We start from the raw sequence: 22,620 nt of genomic DNA, 5'->3' as shown, positions 1-22,620 counted from the left end.
GGGGATTGAAATTGACCAAATGATGTTGTATGCATATACGAATATATAACAGTGCTATATGTTATTTATAATTATAACACACTAAAAAAAAAGGGAGAGAGAGAGAGACACTTAGACTGCAAGACAGTTGGGACTGGCTATATATAATTATAACACACTAAAAAAAAAGGGAGAGAGAGAGAGAGAGAGAGAGAGACACTTAGTCTGCTAGACAGTTGGGACTGGCAGAGGTCTCAGGGATTATCCAGGCCATGTGTTCTTAAATTGGGAGTTTTATAGAACTCCACAGGATCCATGAATTCCCTCAAGTTATATACAAACTGCTAGAGAGCATTTTCCTAGGATAGGTTCCATGGCTATCAAATTTTCAGAATCATGCATGCTTTCAAAAAAGGAGCCACTAATATAATTAAATATTGTTATTGTATAGATTAGGGAACAGACCCAGAGAAGAGAAAGGCCCCTAGACTACAAGAGAGCCAGAACCAGGATTCTAGTTTTTTTGATTCTCAGTTGATATTTATTTCATCACACACTATAGCATCTGGGCTGAGATTTATCCCTCAATATTTTCATGTTTTCGATGCTATCATATTAATATTTTTTAAAAATTATCAATATCTGATTGTTCCCTGCTAGTATTTAGTAATACAATTGATTTTTTTTCTTACCTTATTACATTGTCTAGGTAACAATTGTCTCTAGTACAATGTTAAATAAAAGTCCTAAGGGCAGATAAGAGGGGAAGTATTCAGTCTTTCACTATTAAGTATGATATTAGCTATAGGTTTTTCATAGATCCTGTTTATCAAGTTTAGGATGTTTCCTTCTATTTCTGATTTGCTAGGAGGGTTTTGTTGTTCTTATTTTTTGTTTGTTTTCTGCATTACTGGGATTGAACCTAGGGGGCCTCTACCCCTGAACTATATCACCAGCCTTTTTTATTTTGGAGTGTGGTCTCGTAAAGTTGCTGAAACCACAAATTTACTGGCCTCGAACTTGTAGTTATTTATTCTGCCTTATCCTCCCAAATTGCTGGGATTATAGGTGTGTACCACCTCACCCAGCTTTCTAGGAGTTTTTATTAGGAACTGATATTGGATTTTTGTCAAATGCTTTTTCTGTGTCTATTGAGATGATTGTGTGGATTTATTTTATTTTTCTAGTTGGTTAATGTGATTAACTTCATTGTTTTTCCAAATGTTAAACCAACACAGCATTCCTGGGATAAACCCTACTTGGCAGTAATCTATTATTATTTTTATATATTGTCAGATTTGATCTACTAAAATTTTGTTCAGAATTTTTGTATCTGTATTCTTGAGGGATGTTGATCTCCAATTGTGTAGTGTGGTTTTTGTATAATGGTTTTGTGTGCTTGCTTCATAAAATGAGTTGAAAACTATTTTCTCCTCTTCTGTTTTCTGGGTAGTTATGAGTGGAATTGCTGGGTCACATGGTAGTTCTGTGATGTTGTGTTCATATTATTTCTTACAGTGTTTGGTAGAATTACCAGTGAAGTTGTAAAGTCATCTAGGCCTGGAGTTTTCTTGCTGAGAGGTTTTTAACTGCAAGTCCAACTTTTTAAAATATACATGGGGCTATTTTTTTTTTTTTTAAGAGACAATCTTGCTTTGTTCCCCTGGCTGGCCTTGAATTTATGATCCTCCTGCCTCAGCCTCTAGAGTAACTGGGACTACTGTTGCATACCTCGTACCCAGCTATATAGGACTGTTTGGAGTACCTATTTTTGAGTGAGCTCTTTGTATATTGTCTGTCAGGGAATTTGTTATTTCATTTAGGTTGTCAATTGTATTGACATAAAGTTCCTAATAAACATTCCCTTATTACCCTTTAAAGAAATTGTGGTAAGATATGTATAATAATATAAAATTGACTACTTTAAACTTTTTTTTTTTTCTTTTGATACTGGGGATCGAACCCAGGGGTTCTACCACCAAGGAACATCCTCATCCTTTTCTATTTTTTTAAATTTTGAGACAGGGTCTTGCTAAATTTCCCAGGCTGGCCTTGAACTTGTGGTCCTTTTTTCTTAGCATCCTAACTAACTAGGATTATGTGCATGTGCCACGATACCCAGTCATTTTAACCATTTTTAAGTATTTAGTTCCGTGTCATTTAGTACATTCATAGTATTATGGAGTCGTTACCAATATCCACGTCTAGCACTTTTTCTTTGTTCCCAGTTGAAACTCTATATCCATTAAATAGTAACTTTCCATTCCCACCTCTCTTCTACTTTTTATGTATGAATTTACATGTTCTAGTTCCTGTTATAGGTGAAATTAGACAAATATTGTATAATACTTTTTCACTTAATGTAATGTTTTCAGGGTTCATTTATCTCAGACCTTGTATTAGAATGTTATGTCTAAATATTCCATTGTGTGTATATACCATATTTTATTTATCCATTCATCTTTTTTGTTATTTTTTAAAATATTTTTTATTTTGTTCATTTATTATTCATTCATCTTTTCATGGACATTTGGATTGTTTCTGTATTTTGTCTAGTTGTAAAAATTGCTGCTATGAACTTTGGTGTGCAAGTATTATTTTGAGTCTTTGTCTCCTATTCTTTTGGGTACATAATTATGAGTGGAATTGCTAGGTCACGTGGTAATTCTGTGCTTAAATTTTTGAGGAATTTTTATCCTTTCCAATCTGTAGAATCTGTAGTGATTTCATGTCTCTCATTCCTGTTTCTGACAATTTGGGTCTTCCATATTTTTTTTTCCTTGATAAGCGTAGCTATAAGTTTATAAATTTTATTGATCTCCAAAAAACAGCTTTTGGTATTGTTTTCTCTGTTTTTGTTTCTATTTCACTTATTGTTCACTCTTTTTTTTTTTTTTTCTAGTTTCTTAAGGTAGAAGCTGATGTCATTGATTTGAGACCTTTCTTTTTTAATATAGGTGCTTAGTGTTATAAATTTCCCTTTAAGCACTACTTTAGTGGCATCCCACAAATTCTGATAGTATATTTTTATTTTCACTTGGTTTAAAATCCTTTTTTGGATTTATTTATTTGACTCATGAGTTACAAAGAAGTGTGTTACCTTTTTTGGAATATTTAGTGATTTTCCATATATTTTTCTGTTACTGATTTATAATTTAATTTCATTGTAGTCAGAACTTTATGGTTTATAAAATCTGAGTCCTTTTAAATTTATTTAGTTTTATTTTATCCCTCAGAATATGGTCTATCTTGATAAATGTCCTGTGTGCATTTTAAGAGAATGTGTATTCTGTTGAAGGGAAAGATTGTTATGTCCTCTTGATAAATTGACCCCTTCATTATTATGAAAAGATCTTTATCTCTAGTAATTTTAGCTTTGTAATTGACTTTGTCTGTGTCGGACCTGGTTTTTTAATTATAATTATTACATTAAGATCTATCTTTTTCCGTCTTTTTAACCTTTCACAAATTATATCTTGGTATTTAAAGTGTTTTTTTTTTTTTTTTTTTTTTTTGCAGTGTTTAGGATTAAACCCAATGCCTCCTGCATGATAAGCAAGTGCTATACCATGGGCTACAACCCCATCTCACAATCTATCTTAATTGGAGAGTTCAAGGCATTTTTATTTAATATAATCATTAAAATGGTTAAGTTTAGATCTCTTATCTTACTATTTATTTCATCCATTTTTTCCATTTTAATGGCTTATACACTATTAAGTTTATTTTGGTTCTGTTTGTGAGTTTCTTTAGTGTTAATATATTGTCTTTAACTCCTGTTGCAGATAAGTGATACATACTTTTAATTTTTTTTTTTTTTTTTGGTTGTTGTTTTGAGACTCCTGGGCTCTTGGGCTGAAGCATTCTTCCTTCCTGAACCTCCTAAGTGTCATGGGCTATAGGCATGTGCCACCATACTCAAATAAATAGTATGTTCTTAGATGAAAAAGTTTCAGGATATTAAAACAGGAATAGCTGCTGCAACTTGAAGAAACTGCTTATTTTTTCTTAGTCCCGTGCTCCTGGAAATGACTATCATGTTCTTAAATGTGTCTGCCAAACTCTTCTAGAACAGTATTTTTTTTGACAGTACTTGGTTGGGCCTGAAACATCAGCCTTGAACACTAGCATCTTTTCTTTTTTGCAGTACTGGGGATTGCATCCATGCCCACTATACCACTGAACTATATCCCTAGTCCCCCATCTGCTTTTCTTTTTTTAAAAAAAAAATTTGGAATAGAGTCTTGATAAGATGTTGAGGCTGACCTAGAACTTGGATCCTCTTGCCTCAGCCTCCCAAGTGTCTGAGATTACAGGTGTGATCTATATTCACACCACTCTGAAGTCAGTTCTGTTTAAGAGTATTTCCAAGTTCATGGTAATCTTTTTTCCCCTCTTCTTTTTCCTTTTCTCTTTTTATTTTTAGTATTTTAATTTTTTCATAGCTTTATTAAGGTAAAATTGAAGTAAAATAAAATTTACATATTTGAAGTATGCAGTTTGATCAGTTTTGACATGTATGTAACCAATACAATCAATAGAAAAAGGATTTCCATTACTTTTTTCAAATTTGAAATCATGCAGACATTGTTTCCTGCATGATTTATTACATTAGAAATCAATCACCTTAAAATAAATAGAACCCCATTCCCACATCTCAACTACTTCAAAATTAAAAAGCACACTTTTAAACCAGCAAAGGGAGGAACTACACTCGAAGAATAGTCAATCAAAGGAGAAACCAATTCAAAGAAAAAAACCAGAAACAAAATGTTACTTCACATGTCAAAGAAGAAAGCACAAAAGAAGTAAATAAAAAGTACTTTGAACTAAGAAATAATTTATTAAAATATTCCAAATCTCTGGCATGAAACAGTACTCAGATGAACACTTATAAACTTGAAGTACTACTAACAGAAAGAAGCTAGATTAACAGTCAAATTATTTTCATATTAGGTAGTAGGAAGGAAAAAATAATGAGTGGGAACAGAAATATATGAAATAGAAAAATAATACAGCTAAAAGTTGATAAAAAATCTAACAAGTGTAATAAAAAAAGTAAGAACACAAAAATTAATGAAAGGGGAGCTATCAAAACAACTCTATAGATGCTAAAAAATATATTAAAGTAATATTACAGTTGTATGCCAACATATGTGATAGCTTACATTACATGGGGGAGGAGAGCTGGGTGGGTTTCCTAGATCAGTTGTCCCCTGTGTAAGCCTTCTATGTTAGGGAAGGATCTGCGTGTTGCTGAGAAGAAAGTGTATTCTGTCATTGATGGATGAAATATCCCATATATGTCTGTTAAGTATAAATTATCGATTGTGTTTTTTAGTTTTATAGCTTTGTTTAGTTTTTGTGTGAAAGATCTATCCAGTGGTGAGAGAGGTACATTAAAGTCATCCAGTATTGAAATTGAAAAGGATTTGTTTGGTGTATGTATATGCTCCATTGTTTGGGGCATGAATATAATTGTTATGTCTTATTGATATATAGTTCCCTAAAGCAGTATGAAATGGCTTCCTTTGTCTTTTCTAATTAACTTTGGCTTGAAGTCTACTTTATCTAATATAAGGATAGAAACAAACCCCTGATTGTTTATAAGATCCGTGTGATTGATATATGTTGTTTCCATCCTTTTACCTTCAGTTTGAGGATGTCTTTGCCTATGAAGTGAGTCTCTTAAAGGCACCATATTGTTGGGTTTTATTTTTTAGTCCAGTCTGCTAGTCTGTTTTTTGATTGATTGTAGGCCATTGGCATTAATTTTTAAAAAAATTTTTAATTATAGATGGACACAATACCTTTATTTTACTTATTTATTTTTATGTGGTGCTGAGGATCGAACCCAGTGCCCTCACCCATGTGAGGCAAGCACTTTACCACTGAGCTACCCAGCCCCTTGATGCTGTTATTGAGAAATGGTTTTTATTCCCTGTCATTTTAAATTTGTTTCTGGTTTTTACTTTGAATTGGTTTCTCCTTTGATTGACTATTCTTCGAATGTAGTTCCTCCCTTTGCTCGTTTTCACTTTTATTTTCCATTTCTTCTTTATGAAATATTTATTGAGAATGTTTTGTAGTACAAGTTTTCTAGTTGTGGAAGTTTTTTGTTTTTTTTTTTTTTTAAATTTCATTGTCAATTCTGAAGCTTAATTTTGCTGGGTATAGCATTCTTGTCTGGCATCCACTTTCTCTCAGAACTTAGTATATATTATTCCAAGACCTCCTAGCTTTGAGGATCTAAGTTGAAAAATAGGCCGAGATCTGTATTGATTTCCCTCTAAATGTAATTTGTTGTTTTCTCTCTCAGCCTTTAAAATTCTATTCTTATTCTGGATGCCTAATGTACTTATTCTGTAGGCATTTTCACAATAATGTGCCTAAGTGGGTCTATTGTAATTTTGTATATTTGGGGTCCTATTGTTACCTCTGTTGACCGGTGACGAGTCCTTGCTTCCCTAGTGTTGAAGAATAACACCAGAGAAGCACACCGAGGCAAGGTCAGAGTAGAAATTAGAAGTTTATTAAAGGACAGCAGAAAAGACTTCTCCTGGAGGAAGAAGGGGACCAGAGAGGTGGAATCCGTGGAAGTGCGGTTGTTTTCCCTTCTTATAGTTCTTTCAGTGATAGAATGTAGGTTGGAAGGCTCAAGGGGTGGGACACGGGTGGGCTAAAGAAGTAATCTGGGCAGGAAGGAGTTCATTAACACTTCTTTGGGATGGGCTACCTCCAAACAGCTGGGGCTGTTCATTAACATTTCTTTGGGATGGACTTTGGGCCTAGGGCTTTTCTTGGGACTTCATTAACATTTCAAGAGTTGCTCAACCTTTCCGGAAATTCATTCTCAACATGGCCTCCATTTTGGATTTCATTCGATATTAGACCCGATTTACCTAACTACACTGACTGCCTAATTTTAAATCTGGCTTCACTATAAGCCTCCTGTATCTGATTTTCCATTTCATTCTTTAGGTCTGGGAAATTTTCTTACATTGTTTCATTGAAAAGATTGTGCATTCTGTTGGTTTGTATCTGCGTGCCTTCATCTATCCTAATAAATCTTAAATTTGGTCTTTTGAGGTTATCCCATATTTCTTGCAAATTCTGTTCATCGTCTCCTAACATCGTTTCTTCATGGTCAACTTTATTTTCAAGATTATATAATTTGTCTTCATTGCCTGAAACTCTATCTTCTGAGTGGTCTGGTCTGTTGGTGATGTTTTCAGTTGAATTTTTAATTTAGTTTATTGATTTCTTCATTTTGAGAATTTCTGCTTGATTTTTTTTCAGAATCTCTTACCTCTTTATTGAAGTTATCTTTCACTTCCTGTATTTTCTATCTGATTTTACTCCTTATGTCATCCTTTACATCACAGATCAATTTGACTATGTACATTCTAAATGTCTTCTGACAATTCTTCTACTGTGGTATTGTGGGATTCTGTCATTGAAGTATCTTGATTTGTTTGGGGTGATTTGTTCCTTTGCTTTTTCATGTTATTTGTGTGTCTACCCATCTAGCAGTCCAAACTAGCAGTCTAAGGGAGTAGAGTTTCTACCCTGTGGACTTGTAGTGTTCCTGAAGGTTTCCAGTACCTCATTCTTTTATGGGGAGACAAAAATAACAACAAATGCAAAACCAAATAGTTCTTGCTATGACATCTACAATGTTAATTGTAATAATAAACAGAAATAATATGATCAGTTATTGCCCACAGTAAAAACAGTTAATTTGGAAAAGCATTTACAATTTTGAATGGTGGACTGGGAGAGAACAGAAGTGATAAGGATGTGGTGATTATGAGGGAGGATGAGAGAAGATATTAAAAAATGAAGAGTGAAAGAACAATAGAGATTGGCTGTTGGTAGAAAAAAAGAAAAAGAGAATCAAGGGAAACAGATAAAGGAAAGGAAAAACACACATATACGGTAAACTTTTTAAAAAATGAATAAAATAATGCAAAACAAAACTGAAATATACTGATCAAATATCCTAGTCCTCAGAATATTGATCAATGAAAAATAACTGGCTTCAAAAATGGTAGAAATGAGGAAAAAACCAAATATGAATATGGAAAAATGTCCGTGAACCATTAAGGTCACAAACAGAGAAAAGGAAAAAAACAAACAAACAAAAAAAAACAAAGATCTAGATGAAAAGTTAAAGAATTGTGTTCATTGGAGTTCAGGCCAAACTTGGGTTTGCCAGAAATCTGCTCTCTTAGCTACCAGCTCCCACACCATGGCTGCAAAATGGTTCCTTCCTCTCTCCTCTGCATGCAGCCTAGAGGGATGGTGGCTTCTTTCCTGGACAAGGATATTATTCAGCACGCCTTTCAGTTTAGTTGGTGTGTTTTTGATCCATAGACTCTCCATACCCAGACACACTCAGACCTCCTAAAAATACAGTTTCCTTTAATTCCCTTGTCCCTCCACTTTGCTTGTGGAGGGTTGCTCTAGTTGGTGACTCCAGCTGTGGCAGCAGCTGTGGTGTTAGAGATTTCTTCCTTATTTTATTATATCCAACTTCAGTCCCCAATCTGCTTTGAATGTCCAGTATTAAATTCCAGTAAAGTTCCCTCCACCCTCTTTTTTGTTTACCCACTTGCTGAGAAGCTGCCTGTCTGCTTTCTTGTTTCACACCACAGAGCAGCCAGAAAAGCAATCTTCTCTATTCTGCCATCTTGAAATTTCCATGGTAATTCACTTATAGAACTAACTTAAATTTTTATTCTGCTTCCTGGGAGTGTTCACTATGAAGATTATGTATGGGGTCACAGTCTAAAAAAAGATGAGAGATGTCTTATAGCTCAGTAATTTAGCTCTCACAAACCTATAGAATCTTACAATTTACTAAGTGAATGTTTCTTCATTCTCTGCTTCATTTCTTCCTCAAGATACCAGTAAAATAGGAAGAGCATATGATTTTTACAGACATTAAACCCAAGGCCCAAGAGTTATGATGACTTACTTCCAGGTCATCCAGTGTGTTAATGTCAAAGTTGGAACCCAGAGCTTGGTCTCTTTCCTTGGTGCCTGACCACTTTGTACTCATGCTTTATTTTGTACTGCTTTGATAATCAGCTTTTCTTAAGGCTCCCTGGCAGAGGTAAAAGCTAGTAGCAATTTAGTGTTTCCCAAGGAAGGTTTTTGCTTTTTGGCCAGACTAGGGAAGCTGGAATTAATAGTTGAGTAAACATTATAAGTGACAAAACAAATCTGATAAGGAAATTATTTTTTCAGCTTTAATCTAGAAAGGGAACATGGCTAATGAGTGAATAATTTCCATTTGTAGCTGAAATGTAATAACCCATTGTAATACATTTTGCTCAAAGGTTGGTTAGTAGAGATGGTGAGAGCCAATGGCTGACTATATTCATATGCAAACAACTAAATTCTGGTGAATATCAAAGGACCTGATTTCTACTCCTGCATTTTCTTCTTCTTCTTCTTCTTCTTCTTATTATTTTTTGTTTGGTAATCATGGTTCTATTTTTATATCTCTGAATTCTAGGTCATAGTTTCTCTGATTTTTAACTAGTAAGAAGGAAGAAGAAGCAAATTTTTTGAAGTATTGAATCAGAGGGTACACCTAGGTGCACAGAAGGAATCTTGGACCAAGAATCAGAGACATTTGAGTTCTAGTCCTGCTTTGTCTTTGAGTCACAATATGATTTGAGATAGCATTTAACTACTGTGAACCTAAGTAGTGATAATACTTATCTACTCAGTAGCATTGCTGAGAGTATTAAATGAGATATTACTAAAACATTTAGCGCTGTGTGTTACCTTGCTCGATTAATAGCAGTTACTACTGTCTGATAATCGTTGTGGTTATAATGGTCAGCAGGGTCTGAGAGGGGTTGGATTGTGATCTTGATTCTGATACTTTATTATTATTATTATTTTTTAACAGACCACTACATACACTCGCCGGGGCCATGGGACGTGCACCAGCCCAGGTTGCTCCTTCACATATGTCACTAGGCACAAACCACCTAAGTGCCCTACCTGTGGTAACTTCCTAGGAGGGAAGTGGATCCCAAAGGTAAGGTCTGTTGACCATTGTTGCTTTGGAAACACAACAGAGTAAGCTTCCTGTTGCCCTTAAGAGCAGATAACTTTTTAAAAATTGATGCTTTTAATTTTGACCATCATTTTCATTATAAACGGTTTATAAAATTAAAAAATAATAACAGAAAACAAAATTTTATGTGTAATTTTTTTGTGTATGATGATGGAGATTGGGTCCAGGGCCTCATGCTTGTGAAGCAAATGTTCTACCACTGAGCTACACCTTCAGCCTTTATCCACAATCATATCATCTAAAGACAAGCCTATTACTTAACATTTTGGTATGTTTTCTTTTAGTCCATTTTTCTGTGAACATGTTATGTATATTTTTTCATTTAACTTAATATCTATTAAATATTCTTTAACAATATTATCTTTAATTCTTAATTTCCCATGAATGACTACAGTATGCTAATTTACTCACTTCCTGTTAAGGCTAACTTAACAATCCATTCCCCACACTGCTTAATTATTATTATTTTTGGTAATGGGGATTGAACTCAGGAGCACTCAAGCATTGAGCCACATCCCCAGCCCCATTTTTTGTTTTATTTAGAGATAGGGTCTCATGAGTTGCTTAGCGCCTCACCCTTGCTGAGGTTGGCTTTGAACTTGCAATCCTCCTGCCTCAGCCTCCCAAGTCACTGGGTTTACAGGCATGCGCCACCGCACCTGGCTTTCACTGCATAGCTCTCATCTTTTCACTGCTTAGCTCAAAACCTTTACTTCTCCTGTAGAAGTGGAAGTCCTTAACTTGGTATTCAAGTCTTCCATCGTCTAACTCTAATGCATCCCCTTCCTCCTTCCCACCCTTCCTTCTTTTCTCTTTCTCCATTTCTCTCCTGTAGACAAGCAAGTTGGTTATTTTTTTCTGAAATGAATGTATAATGATAGATCATGACTCAGTGTAAATGTTATTTTTTTTCTGTGAATCATACCTAGGTTTCCTTAGGGAAGAATGAATGACTTTCTCTGTATGTATGCCTTTGACACTTTTAAGTAGCAGTTATCACCATTTAACAGTGTTTCTGTTTGTGTCATGTCATAAGCTTCTCCATGATTTTTGCGTCCCCTACAGCTTTTATCCCTAGAAGATGCTCATATGGTGTTTTAGTTCAGCATGTTTGTTAACTTGTTGTACACTTGGCATTGACTGGATAAAACGTACATGCTTGTCATGTTTTTTAATATGATACTAAATTTTTAGGGTCAAAATGAATGGAATAGCCAGGCATGGTGGCACATTCCTGTAATCCCACCAACTGGGGAGGCTGAGGCAGGAGCATGGCAAGTTCAAGGCCAACTCCGCAACTTAGCAAGGCCCTAAATAACATAGTGAAACCCTGTCCCAAAAAAAAAGCGGTTGAGGGTGTGGCTTAGTGATAAAATGTCCCCAGGCTCAATCCCCAGAACCAAAAAGAAAAAAGAATGGTATACTTAATTCTCAATTAATTCTAAGAGAGATGCTTACCAGGACTGGAATGGATGGGGAAGGTTTTATAAGAGATGATCTTGAAGGATCAATAGCACGTTACATAAGTAGAAAAGGAAAGAGAAGGGGTACTGTTTTTATGAACCTTATTTAGGCTAGGGATTTTAATAGTCATGTGTTTAACTTGGCATGGTCCACTGAGTTATAAGTTATAATCAACTTATAAACAAAAAAGCTTCATTTGTCCCACAGTTTTGGAGGTTTCAGCCCATAGTCCATTAGCCCCATTGTTTGGGGGGCCTGTGGCAAGGTGGTGGCACATCCTGGTAGGAGTGTGTGGTGACAGAAAACTTCTTACCTCATGGCCAGTAAGTACAAGGTAGAGAAAAGAGACCACGATCCCACAATCTCCTTCAAGGATGCTCTCCAAGTAGCTATAAAACCTCTACTAAGTCACACCTTCTAAAGGTTGTATGTCTCCTAACAGTACCATCCTGGGGAACAAGCCTTTAACACCTGGATATTTGGGGAATACCTTAAGATTCAAACAACAGCAATTATAATGCAATTTTGGAGTTACCATCCTTAGATCAAACCTAAGCTTCTCAAGTTTTTAGCTGGGCAACCTTAGACAAGTTGTCATATCTGTATTCCTTAGTTAAGGTTTTTTCTCATCTACAAATAGAGGTTAATAATAAGGGTCACTGGAAGGGTCAAATGAGATTATCCATGAGTGGATGGCACGTTTTTTATATATAGTAAACCTTAGTAAATGTTCCTTGTTGGGGCAGCGGTTGTGGCTCAGCGGTAGAGTGCTCGCTAACATGTGCGAGGCCCCTGGGTTCCATCCTCAGCACCACGTAAAAATAAATAAATAAAGTTATTTTGTTAAAAAAAAAAAAAGTTCCTTGTTGTCACGATTGACATTTATATAACTATTATTGCTATGCATGCTGTCACTTCTGAAGTTTTGTTGAGTTTCTTGTTTGTTTGTTTGTTTGTTTGTTTGTTTATTTATTTATTTTAGTTTTCCGCGGATACAACATCTTTGTTTGTATGCGGTGCTGAGGATTGAACCCGGGCCGCACGCATGCCAGGCGAGCGCGCTACCACTTGAGCCACATCCCCAGCCCCTGTTGAGTTTCTTTATGGCACGAAAACAAGTTTTTTCTTAACTACTTGCCCTGCCCCTGCCCCCGCAATCTTGATTTGCTAAGTCAGAATTTTTTTCTCCAAAGTTAGAATGAATTTGAAAATAAAAAATAAAAAGGTAACACTTCAGCATCAATACACTTTAGAATTTTAGAGAAATAGTGACTGGTTTATCAAGTAATTCAACTCTTTTTAGCTGAGAGAAAAATTGAAGTGACTTGCTAAGTTCATATAGTTAATTATGCCAGCACCTTTTCCACTAAACATTTCTTGGACACTACTATGTCATTTAGCTGCAACATCTAAGATTTCTTGAGTTCTCATGTTTGAGGCAGCAAATATAAATTGTTTCTGTAGGCTCCATATGTTTTTATACCAGTCAGGAAATGACTCATCTTTTCTTGTATTGTTCTAGAGTTTATACTGGCTAAAGTTCACCCAAGGTATGTGGTATAGTTCCCAATTAATTGGGTGGGACAAAAGATAGCATATGAGGCTGTTTAACTCAAGGCTTCATTCATATAGAGTCTGATAGTGATAATTGAGTTCTCTCTTAATGGACCGCTGGTTGCATTTACCTTCCATCTTGAAAGAAAAGCAACATCTAAAAGGGTAGATTAAGTTAAGGAAATGCGGGATCACTGTAGAGTTGTTGCTCAGATTGCTTATAATATCATTCCTGCAAATGATTTTTGTCTGAAATAGCCTACTTATTAAGCAGTGATTTTGCTCAAAAATCACATCTCTGAAGATGGATATACTCTGCTGTTTTTCTGCTCTTCCATCCTGTGCTAAAAAACTCTGCAGTTTACTTGGAACTTTTACCCATGCTTATTCATCCTTGGGCTAGTGTGTGTTCGAATTTGAGAATGCTTTACTGGAGAGCTATTAAATGTCATTGGTTATTGGTGTGTACCCAGAAACAGTACACTACCCAGGTAGCTTTGTGAACACGAGGGGTTTTTGGTAGTCAGTAGGTGAGTTTTAATAACATTAGCTTCGGATGCTAAACTTCCTGGAACATGCAGGAGGTTCCTGCACAATAAACTGAGCTATCCAAAATGCTGGCTTGCTCCTGCTGACAAACACTGAGAGTCCAACCCTCTGTTATTTCATAGTGGGAACATGAAGATTCAGAAGAAGCTTGCCTTAGACCATGTAACTCATTAGGAGTGGAGCTGAGCACAGATGGAACCCAGCTTTCATGTTTTGTGTGTGTGTGTGTGTGTGTGTGTGTGTGTGTGTATAAATGCTATTGTTTCTGTAGAGGTGCTTCTTGAATAAAAGATAAGGGACCAAGGACTTTACTATAAAAAAGTAGATTTGAGATAGCAGATGAAGTTTTTAATGAAGTAGAATATTTTCTAGCACATAGTTAATATGGATGAATTAATTTTTCCCAGTATGAAACATGTGACATATATGCAAGTCATTCTAAAGACTCATCTGAAGGAATCTGGTGAAGGCAAGTTTTTCCACTAGGGAGTAGAAACATGATGTGACCATATTGGTACCACCAAGGTAAATAGCTTTGGACTTAGAAGCCCAATATGGCATATGTCATCCTCTTCTCTAGGAGCTTTGAAAATTAAGACTAAAAAATTGCCAACGTTTATTTGATGAAAAAGCAGTATGCCAAAAAGAAATTTGTTAGAAGGAGAATAGATTTATCCTGAGTATTTAACTGTAGTGAAGGTACCTTGGGATCAGAAGACTTAGATTCATTTTGTACTTGTAAGTTAGCCCCTTCTTTGTGGACTTCAGTTTTCTATGTTATTATTAAGAGGATCATGTGAGAGAATATTTGTGTGTGGTGTTGTCACTTGTAAAATGCATACAATATATTCTTTCTTTTTTCTAGGAAAAGCCAGCCAAAGTCAAAGTAGAATTGGCTTCAGGTGTCTCTTCTAGAAGTTCTATGGTTAAAAGAAATCAGCAGCCTGTCACCACTGAGCAAAACTCCTCTAAAGAAAATGCCTCCAAACTGACTCTGGAAAACTCAGAAGCTGTAAGCCAGCTCTTAAATGTAGCTCCTCCAAGAGAAGTGGGTGAGGAGAATGAGTGGGAGGAAGTGATCATCTCCGATGCCCATGTTTGGGTTAAGGAAGCTCCTGAGAGTCGTGGTACAGCAGTCACTAAGACGCCAGTTGTCAAGAGTGGTGTGCAGCCCGAAGTCATTTTGGGGACAACTGAGAATGACATTCCTGGACCAGACATACCACCACCAGCTGAGGGGACCAGCACCTCTAGTTCGCTCTCTGCTCCTAAGAAATCTGCAGGGTAAGTCAATATAGTTATAGATTATTGAGACTGTGTCTGTAGCAGCTTTGGAAATGCCCCACATTTGCTTTGTCCTGTATCCTTAACAGCATTCTTGTAAGAGGTAGCAGAGCCATGATAAAGGTTCCTTTTATAGAGATACAGAAACCAAGGCCTAGAGACATGTAATGATTTGCCTTTCCCCCTATGCTTTGCTGTCCATGCTCTGCTTTCAGATTCCTGTATACTTTTTCTTGTCAATTCCTAAAGCATTTGTGAGAATCTGTCTGGTACAAGCTCTGGGCAGTATTATAAACTATGAGTTACCAATCTTGGGTATCATATCTGGAAAGTGAAGCCTTATACCCTATAGAAAGAGTTCTTAACTGCTATTCAGAAGATGCAGTTCTAGTTATAACCTTCCCTTGGCAGAGTCATTTCATACCTCTTGGCTTCAGTTTTCTTTTCTGAAAAATCTTGAGTTGGATATTTAAAAATATCCTCTTTAGGCTGAGGTTGTAGCTTAGTGGTAGAGTGCATGACTTGCATGTGTGAGGCACTGGGTTTGATCCTTACCATCACATAAAAATAAAGAAGTACAGTAAAAGTATTGCTGGGTGCAGTGGCACATGCCTGTAATCCCAGTGGCTTGGGAGGCTGAGACAGGAGGATTGCAAGTTCAAAGCCAATCTCAGCAATTTAGGCACCTAACAATTCAGCAAGACCCTGACTCTAAATAAAATGTTTAAAAAGAACTTAGGATGTGGCTTAGTGGTTAAACGCTCCTGCATTCAATCCCTGATAGCCAAAACAAATAAACAAAAAAGATATTGTGTTCATCTACAACTGTGTGACTGTGTAAAACATGCAACTCAGCACCTTACAAAGAGGCGGATGTCAGTAAGTTTGGGGCTTTTTTTCACTTGTTTCTTCTTTATTAAAAGCTTAACTGGATTCTCCGTGTTGCCCTTGTAGCAGGCTATTGTGTTCTTACAACTGAAGGTTTTTGTTTGTTTATATCAGTGGCTCTAAAGTGGGATCAGCTTTGCCCCCAGGGACATTTTGGCAATGTTTAGTGACGCCAGGGTTCGATTCTCAGCACCACATACAATCAAAGAGGTTGTGTCCGCCGATAACTAAAAAATAAATATTAAAGTTCTCTCTCTCTCTCTCTCTCTCTCTCTCTCCCTCTCTCTCTCTTTAAAAAAAAAAAAAAAAAAAAAAAAAGATATTTTTAGTTGCCACAACTGGGAAGGGGTTTTTCTGCTAGCATCTAGAGGGATGCTAAACATCCTCCAATGTGTAGAATAGCCTTCCACAACAAAGAATATATCTGTCTCAAAATGTTAATAATACCAAGTTTGAAATTCTGGTTTATATTAATGATTTTTAATATTTATTTTTGAATAGAAAATATTCATGTGATCAAAACTCAAAAAGTACAAGGAATAAACATTAAAAAAACTCACTCCTATCCCATTATTTAGTCATTCATTTTTTAGAGAGTTTTTGCAACAAAAAAGGTATTGTGTCCATCTACATCTGATGCTTCTAGAGATAGTTTTAAGCATATACAAATATGAATATATATGTGTGTTTGTTTTCCTGTGTGCTTTAACACAAATGGTAGCATAGCATACTTCTATGTCTTGCTTTTTTTTTTTTTTTTTAATCGGTATACTTTGGAGATAGTTTAATATCCTTTAAGAATGAAGTTGTGATCTTTAAATCAACTTTTGTTTGTGGCATGTTAATCACGTTAGCAACTGAGGAGGCCTTCTATGATACAAGCCTTGTGCTTAGTATTGGTGCTTCTAAGATGAAGAAAACATAGTTGGTTCTCCAGTCTCTAAGCTGCATTTATGTGGGAGGCTCGTACCCTTTAAGCACTTGCTTTAATTAGAGGCAGTGAAATATCATAACTATCATAACTATAATACCTATTGGTAGTATACACTGTTGTCATTGTTGTATACTTTTGAATCTTTGTAATGATTCCATAAATATATAAGTAATTACTACCCCATTCTACATATTAGAAATTTGAGATTAACAGAAGAGTGAAATCACTTGCCCAGAGCCCAGATACATAATGATTGAATCTGAACTCAGTCTGTCTGATCTGATAGTTTAACTTCTGAACTATCTTCTAATAAAATGCTGTTTGGAAATACCATTTTGGTTTTCTTCCCCTTGGTCCAGAATTTCTAGGAGATTCCCTTCTTGTTTCTTTTTTTCCCCCTAGATTTGACCTGCTCACCACTGGACCCAGAGCCCCAGAGCTTAAAGGCAGAGCACGGGGAAAGCCCTCATTACTGGCTGCAGCCAGACCCATGAGAGCAATTCTGCCGGCCCCAGCTAATATAGGGCGAGGCAGCAGCATAGGACTGTCCAGGGCCAGGCAGGCCTTTCCCCTGAGTGGTAAGAGCTGAGACAGACCTTGGAGGAGGGGCTGTCTGATGGGAGGGGAGCAGAAGTGGGGTGGAGAGTGGAGAAACTGAATGCATATAAGTCACCAGTTTGACTCCTGGGTTTCTCAGATAAGACTCCTTCTGTGAGGACTTGTGGCCTGAAGCCAAGCACACTGAAGCAGCTGGGCCAGCCCATCCAGCAGCCATCTAGCGCCGGTGAAGTGAAGGTAAGACCTATCCCCCAAAAAGGGAGTTTGGAGCTATGGCTGCTTCTATATAATTTATCAAATCCCTTAGGCAAAAGGCAGTTCTTAAACTGGTAGGTCTCTGGGAGGAGGTTAATGTGAATGATTTAAGTCATGTCTTTTTATAAAAGAATATATGTTTTTAAATCTTCTATTTAGAAATAATGTACAATTTAGGGGAAAATTGCCCCCCAAAAAAGTACAGAGACCACCCATATACTTTTTATTAAGTCACTTATTAGTGTATTAGCCCATTTTACTTTATCATTAATGTTTCTGCACAACCCTCCCCTGTGTGTGTACACCTACATGTGTATATATAAGATTTATAATTTAAGAGTAAGTTATATGGCTTTTTACTCCTTAATACTTTGTGTATTTCCAGAGAATAGGGATAGTCTTTTACTGAAACATTGATGCACCGTTTAAATAATTATTTTGTCTTTTTATTTTTATTTTTTTTTATTTTAATATTTATTTTTTAGTTTTCGGCAGACACAACATCTTTGTTTGTATGTGGTGCTGAGGATTGAACCCGGGCCGCACGCATGCCGGGCGAGCGCGCTACCGCTTGAGCCACATCCCCAGCCCCTAACTCATGTATTTTGATAGTGGGGATTGAACTATTTTTTTTGAGACGGTCTCACTAAATTGCTTGTTAAGTGCTGAGGCTCTCCTCAAATTTGCAGTCCTCCTCCTTTAGCTTCCTCAGTTGCTAGGATTGCAGGCATGCACCACCAAGCCTAGCTTGATGCACATTAATTTCATATTGATGTTCTAGTTTTGTCAGTTTTACAAGTTACATAAACATTTCCCCCTTCAGTATAGGATCCAGTCTAGGATTAGACATTGCATTTAGTTTTAATAATCTGTTTAGTCTCCCCACCCCCTTTAAAAAGTCATAAGCTGTTTTGCTAGTCTTAAGTCATTTAACAGGTACATGAAATTATATATTCTAAAATTCAACTTAAATTCACCTTATAGAATAATTAATTTAGAATGCCTTTGTTTTTATTTATATGAATGCATGGTTATTATAGAAGATACAGAAAATTCAGGTAAAGAAAGAAGAGAATAAATCCTTTATGATCTGCCATGTAGAATTAACCTGCTGTTTCAGTTTTCAGGTCTTTTCCTGAATTTGTGTTTATTTTTTAATATAATTTAAAACCTAAAACATGACTCTTATTCCATGTACTAGTTTGTATCATATCTTTCATTCTATTTAGTAATAATTGCTATTAAAGATTTTCCTAGGTATCAAAATTCCATGTATCCAAGCATATTCTTAGATTTTTAAAATTTATTTTTTAATTTTTTTATGTAAATATGGTTAGCATAGTTATTCTCAAAAATTCTCTAAGTCAGCATTAGACTATACTGTGACTTCAGTGACACATCTTTTTGTGTTTTTCTCTTTTGTTTTTTGCTTAGGATTGAAGCAGGGCCTCCTACATGCTAGCCAAGAAATCTACTACTGAGGCACAATGATAAACCCAGCAGCCCAGTAATAAACAAATTTTTACAGTATAGCCCAGTAAATAGACACATTAAGTATTTTAATGAAACAGTTCCCTTGTTATGTGCCATCACTTTGGTGTTTCCTGTTGGTAAAATCGGTTTACCCTTTAAATTTATTTCATGACCTCTTGGGGTGGATTGTAGCTTGTGTTTTTTGAGTGGTCATGGACCAGGTTAGAATAGGAGAATCAATCTGCCATCTCCCTTGCTATGTGTTTCCTTTTTTTTTCTGATACTTGGGATTGAACATGGGTGCTTTACCACTGAGCTTTATTGGGGACCCCACCCTTTTTATTTTTTGAGACAGGATCTTGCCAAGTTGATGAATGCTTCACTAAGTTGGCTAAGGCTGGCCTCAAATGTGTAATTCTCCCGCCTCAGCCTCCTGAGTTGCTGGGATTACAGGTGTGCACCACTGTGCCCAGCTGCTATATGGTCTTTGTAGGTTGACTTTCTTTGTTTGACATTCTAAATTTGCCTTGACAAATAGCAACTAGCTTTTACTTGAGGGTTGTTCTGTTTCTCACCCAGATGTGGTGGCAGCTCTGAGTGTATGTATATATTAGTTTGCTTTTCATTGCTGAGATAAAATACCCTAGAAAATCAAAAGAGGAAAGGTTTTAGAGGTTTCAGTCCATAGTCACTTTGGGTTTTTGTTTTGGGGCTGTGGTAAGGCAGAACATTTTGCATTGGTGTACAAGCCATCAGCAAATGAAGCTTTGGGGAACATTCCAGATCCAAATTATAACAGTGTATGATCTGGTGGTACAGATGGAAAGTATTAGTCAACTTCCAGCCCCTAAAATCCCTTCATGTACACTCTGTCACTTGAATAAACACTCAGGCTTCTCTGTAGTTTCCTTTTAACCAGCAACTCTGGGTGTTTGTTAAAAAGCCACAAGCTGTTTTGCTAGTCTTAAGTCATTTAACAGGTACATGAAATTATATATTCTAAAATTCAACTTAAATTCACCTTATAGAATAATTAATTTAGAATGCCTTTGTTTTTATTTATATAAATACTTAAAGAGCCTTTGAAAATTTTTTAGGTAGTAGTAAAGGAGGAAAACAACCATGATCTTCCTCTTACCCTGTGACATTTAGTGACAATTCTTCCACACTCCCTCTATACTAACATTTGTCAATTATATATTTGTGTATAGAGTTATTATATGTTTTTATCATGTGATAATTATCAGTCTGATTCATGGTGTTCTTGGTACACAGTGTTAGAAGCTTTATGGAGAAGTCTGGCAACCCCTGGACATGCCACTTAGCCTTTGGTGGGCTGGTGACTGCTGGTTGGCAGTCCAGAGGACTTATTTGGAGGAGAGCTCAACAAATTCCCCAGGAAGCCATTTCCTTAAGTTGTTTGAGGACACAGACCTCAGGAGTTTGAGGTTTAAAAGTAGCACTAAATAACTTATTCTGATCCACAGATACAAGGTGGCCCGAACAACAGGACTTCTCAGGTGAAAGTTGTAGAGGTCAAGCCTGACATGTTTCCTCCGTATAAGTACAGCTGCACTGTCACACTGGTAAGCCACATGGTTGTATTGCTTTGGTACTTTAGGAAGCATATGAAGCTGGGGAAGAAGGTGGTGGTAGCTAAGAGTGAGAGCAGGGTCAGATAAAAGTTGTTAATGTCAAAGATCCTGTCACCCATACAGATGATCACTTCTGGGTGAGTGTGCTAGGCTGTCTAGAGTTTTTTCCTGATGTCTATAATGCATAAGCCAGCTGAGATCAGGATATTTATGTTGAGAGTAGTCAGAGATGAGAATGTAGTCCAGATTTAGCATTCAGCAGTCTTTGAACTTTTTGGCCTAGAAAGTGTGATTCACAAATAAGTTTTAAGCATTTTTCTCCCTAAAACAGACATTCGACACTAGTATCTTAAAGGGTTTGAGAAGGAATTTAGTAAAACAACTTGTTTTGTTTAGCCTAGCATTTCCAATGAGTTTCCCTTCCCCTTTTTCCTTTTATTTTTACCCTAACACATATTAACATCTTGATAAATGAATGTATGACTTTTGCAAGGTAAGCAGCATGGAACAGTGGAACAAACACTGTAGACAGTTGGAAGACCGAGTTCAAAAGTAGTTCTGGCTGTGTTCCTGGCCTGCCATAGGGTCCTAGATGAGACTCTGTATCTTGTCCTCAGTTTTGCCAACTATAAAATGCTGCGTTACTTTACGTATCTTTGAGGCTCCTATCACTCAACATTCTGTAGTTCTGTTGGTCCTTAAGGTTATAACCAGTCAGATTGTTTATGGCAGTCTCTCTGGCTGATTTAAGTAAGTTAAACAGATTTTGAGAGCAAAAAAAAAAATCCCACTTTATAATGACAGGTCATTTGAAAGTGTCTTTTTTTTTCATTAGAAAAGTATTTTTTAAAAAATGTTTCTTTAGTTATAGACGGGCACAATACCTTTATTTTATTTGTTTTATTATTTTGATGTGGTGCCAGGTCCCAGTGCCTCATGCATGCTAGGCAAGCGCTCTACTATTGAGCTTACCCAGGTGTGATTGGGCATGCTTATAGTTCCAGCTACTTGGGAGGCTAAAGCAGAAGGATTACTTGAGTCCAGGAGTTCCAGACCAGCTCTGTGTGTGTGTGTATATAAATATATATATTATATTATATATTTTATATATATATATATATATAATTTAGCATTTTTATGCCTAGCTCTATATTGAGATTTAGTAGAGAACAAGGTATCACAGTGTAGAGGATTAATGCCTGCTCTGATCTTATCTCTAAGAAGATTGTCACTTATCATGGAGATCTGCTTATGATTTCTTTTTCTAATGACCTAATTACTGCCTTTGCTATACCTTCCATATCCTCATTTGTTTTGGCAACAGGAAGCTAGTAGGTTTACCATCTACCCAGCTCTCTTCTTGGGTTGATTAGACAGTATGATCATAGGAGCCCAGATGCTAAAGCTTTCAAGTTTTTCATAGCTTTGAGTCCAGAAGTCACAGTTTGTTCATAGGAGGGCTTGAAATCTTAGATTTGCCATAGAGTAGCACTCCTCATTCAAGTAGATTGCTTACTCTGCCACTGCATGGACTCTGAGGTATTTAGGTTTCTTACCCTTGAAATTCGACTCACTAATTTCATAGATAGTAAAGGATTAAATTATATAGACTGTTAAAATTGAAAAGCATCTTGCTTCAGGACTTTTTGGAAATTAAGCTAAATCTGGTTTGTAATTGCCATTTTTTCCTTCTCTGACTTACAGCTAGTCATCCTGGTTTGAGGCTCTGCCCAGGTTCAACCTAACATTAGTAGAATTAAATGTTGATCTTACTTTTTTAGGATTTGGGCCTGGCTACATCAAGAGGCCGGGGAAAGTGCAAGAATCCTTCTTGTAGCTATGTCTACACCAACCGGCACAAACCTAGGATTTGTCCCAGCTGTGGTTTTAACCTTACCAAAGACCGGACTGAGAAAACTACCAAGGCCATTGTGAGTTCTATTCTCAGATAAGTCCCTTAGCCTTGTGATGGGCTCTGTTAGTAAATCTGC

At 36.4% G+C, this 22,620-nt stretch overlaps 1 protein-coding gene across 1 annotated transcript in view; it reads left to right on the top strand.

Moving 5' to 3' along the window:
• Hmgxb3 (HMG-box containing 3) overlaps window positions 1-22,620 on the top strand; it is a 53,454-nt gene that overhangs the window by 9,628 nt on the left and 21,206 nt on the right. Inside the window, exons 6-11 of the mRNA XM_076856729.2 lie at window positions 9,905-10,036; window positions 14,508-14,926; window positions 17,151-17,326; window positions 17,446-17,543; window positions 20,522-20,620; window positions 22,411-22,560. Of these exons, the coding sequence (XP_076712844.1) occupies window positions 9,905-10,036; window positions 14,508-14,926; window positions 17,151-17,326; window positions 17,446-17,543; window positions 20,522-20,620; window positions 22,411-22,560 (1,074 nt within the window). The remainder of the gene's footprint in view (window positions 1-9,904; window positions 10,037-14,507; window positions 14,927-17,150; window positions 17,327-17,445; window positions 17,544-20,521; window positions 20,621-22,410; window positions 22,561-22,620) is intronic.

Source organism: Callospermophilus lateralis, chromosome 5 (assembly GCF_048772815.1).
Source record: "Callospermophilus lateralis isolate mCalLat2 chromosome 5, mCalLat2.hap1, whole genome shotgun sequence".
NCBI lineage: Eukaryota > Metazoa > Chordata > Mammalia > Rodentia > Sciuridae > Callospermophilus > Callospermophilus lateralis.
This window is presented reverse-complemented; position numbering and strand designations above follow the sequence as displayed.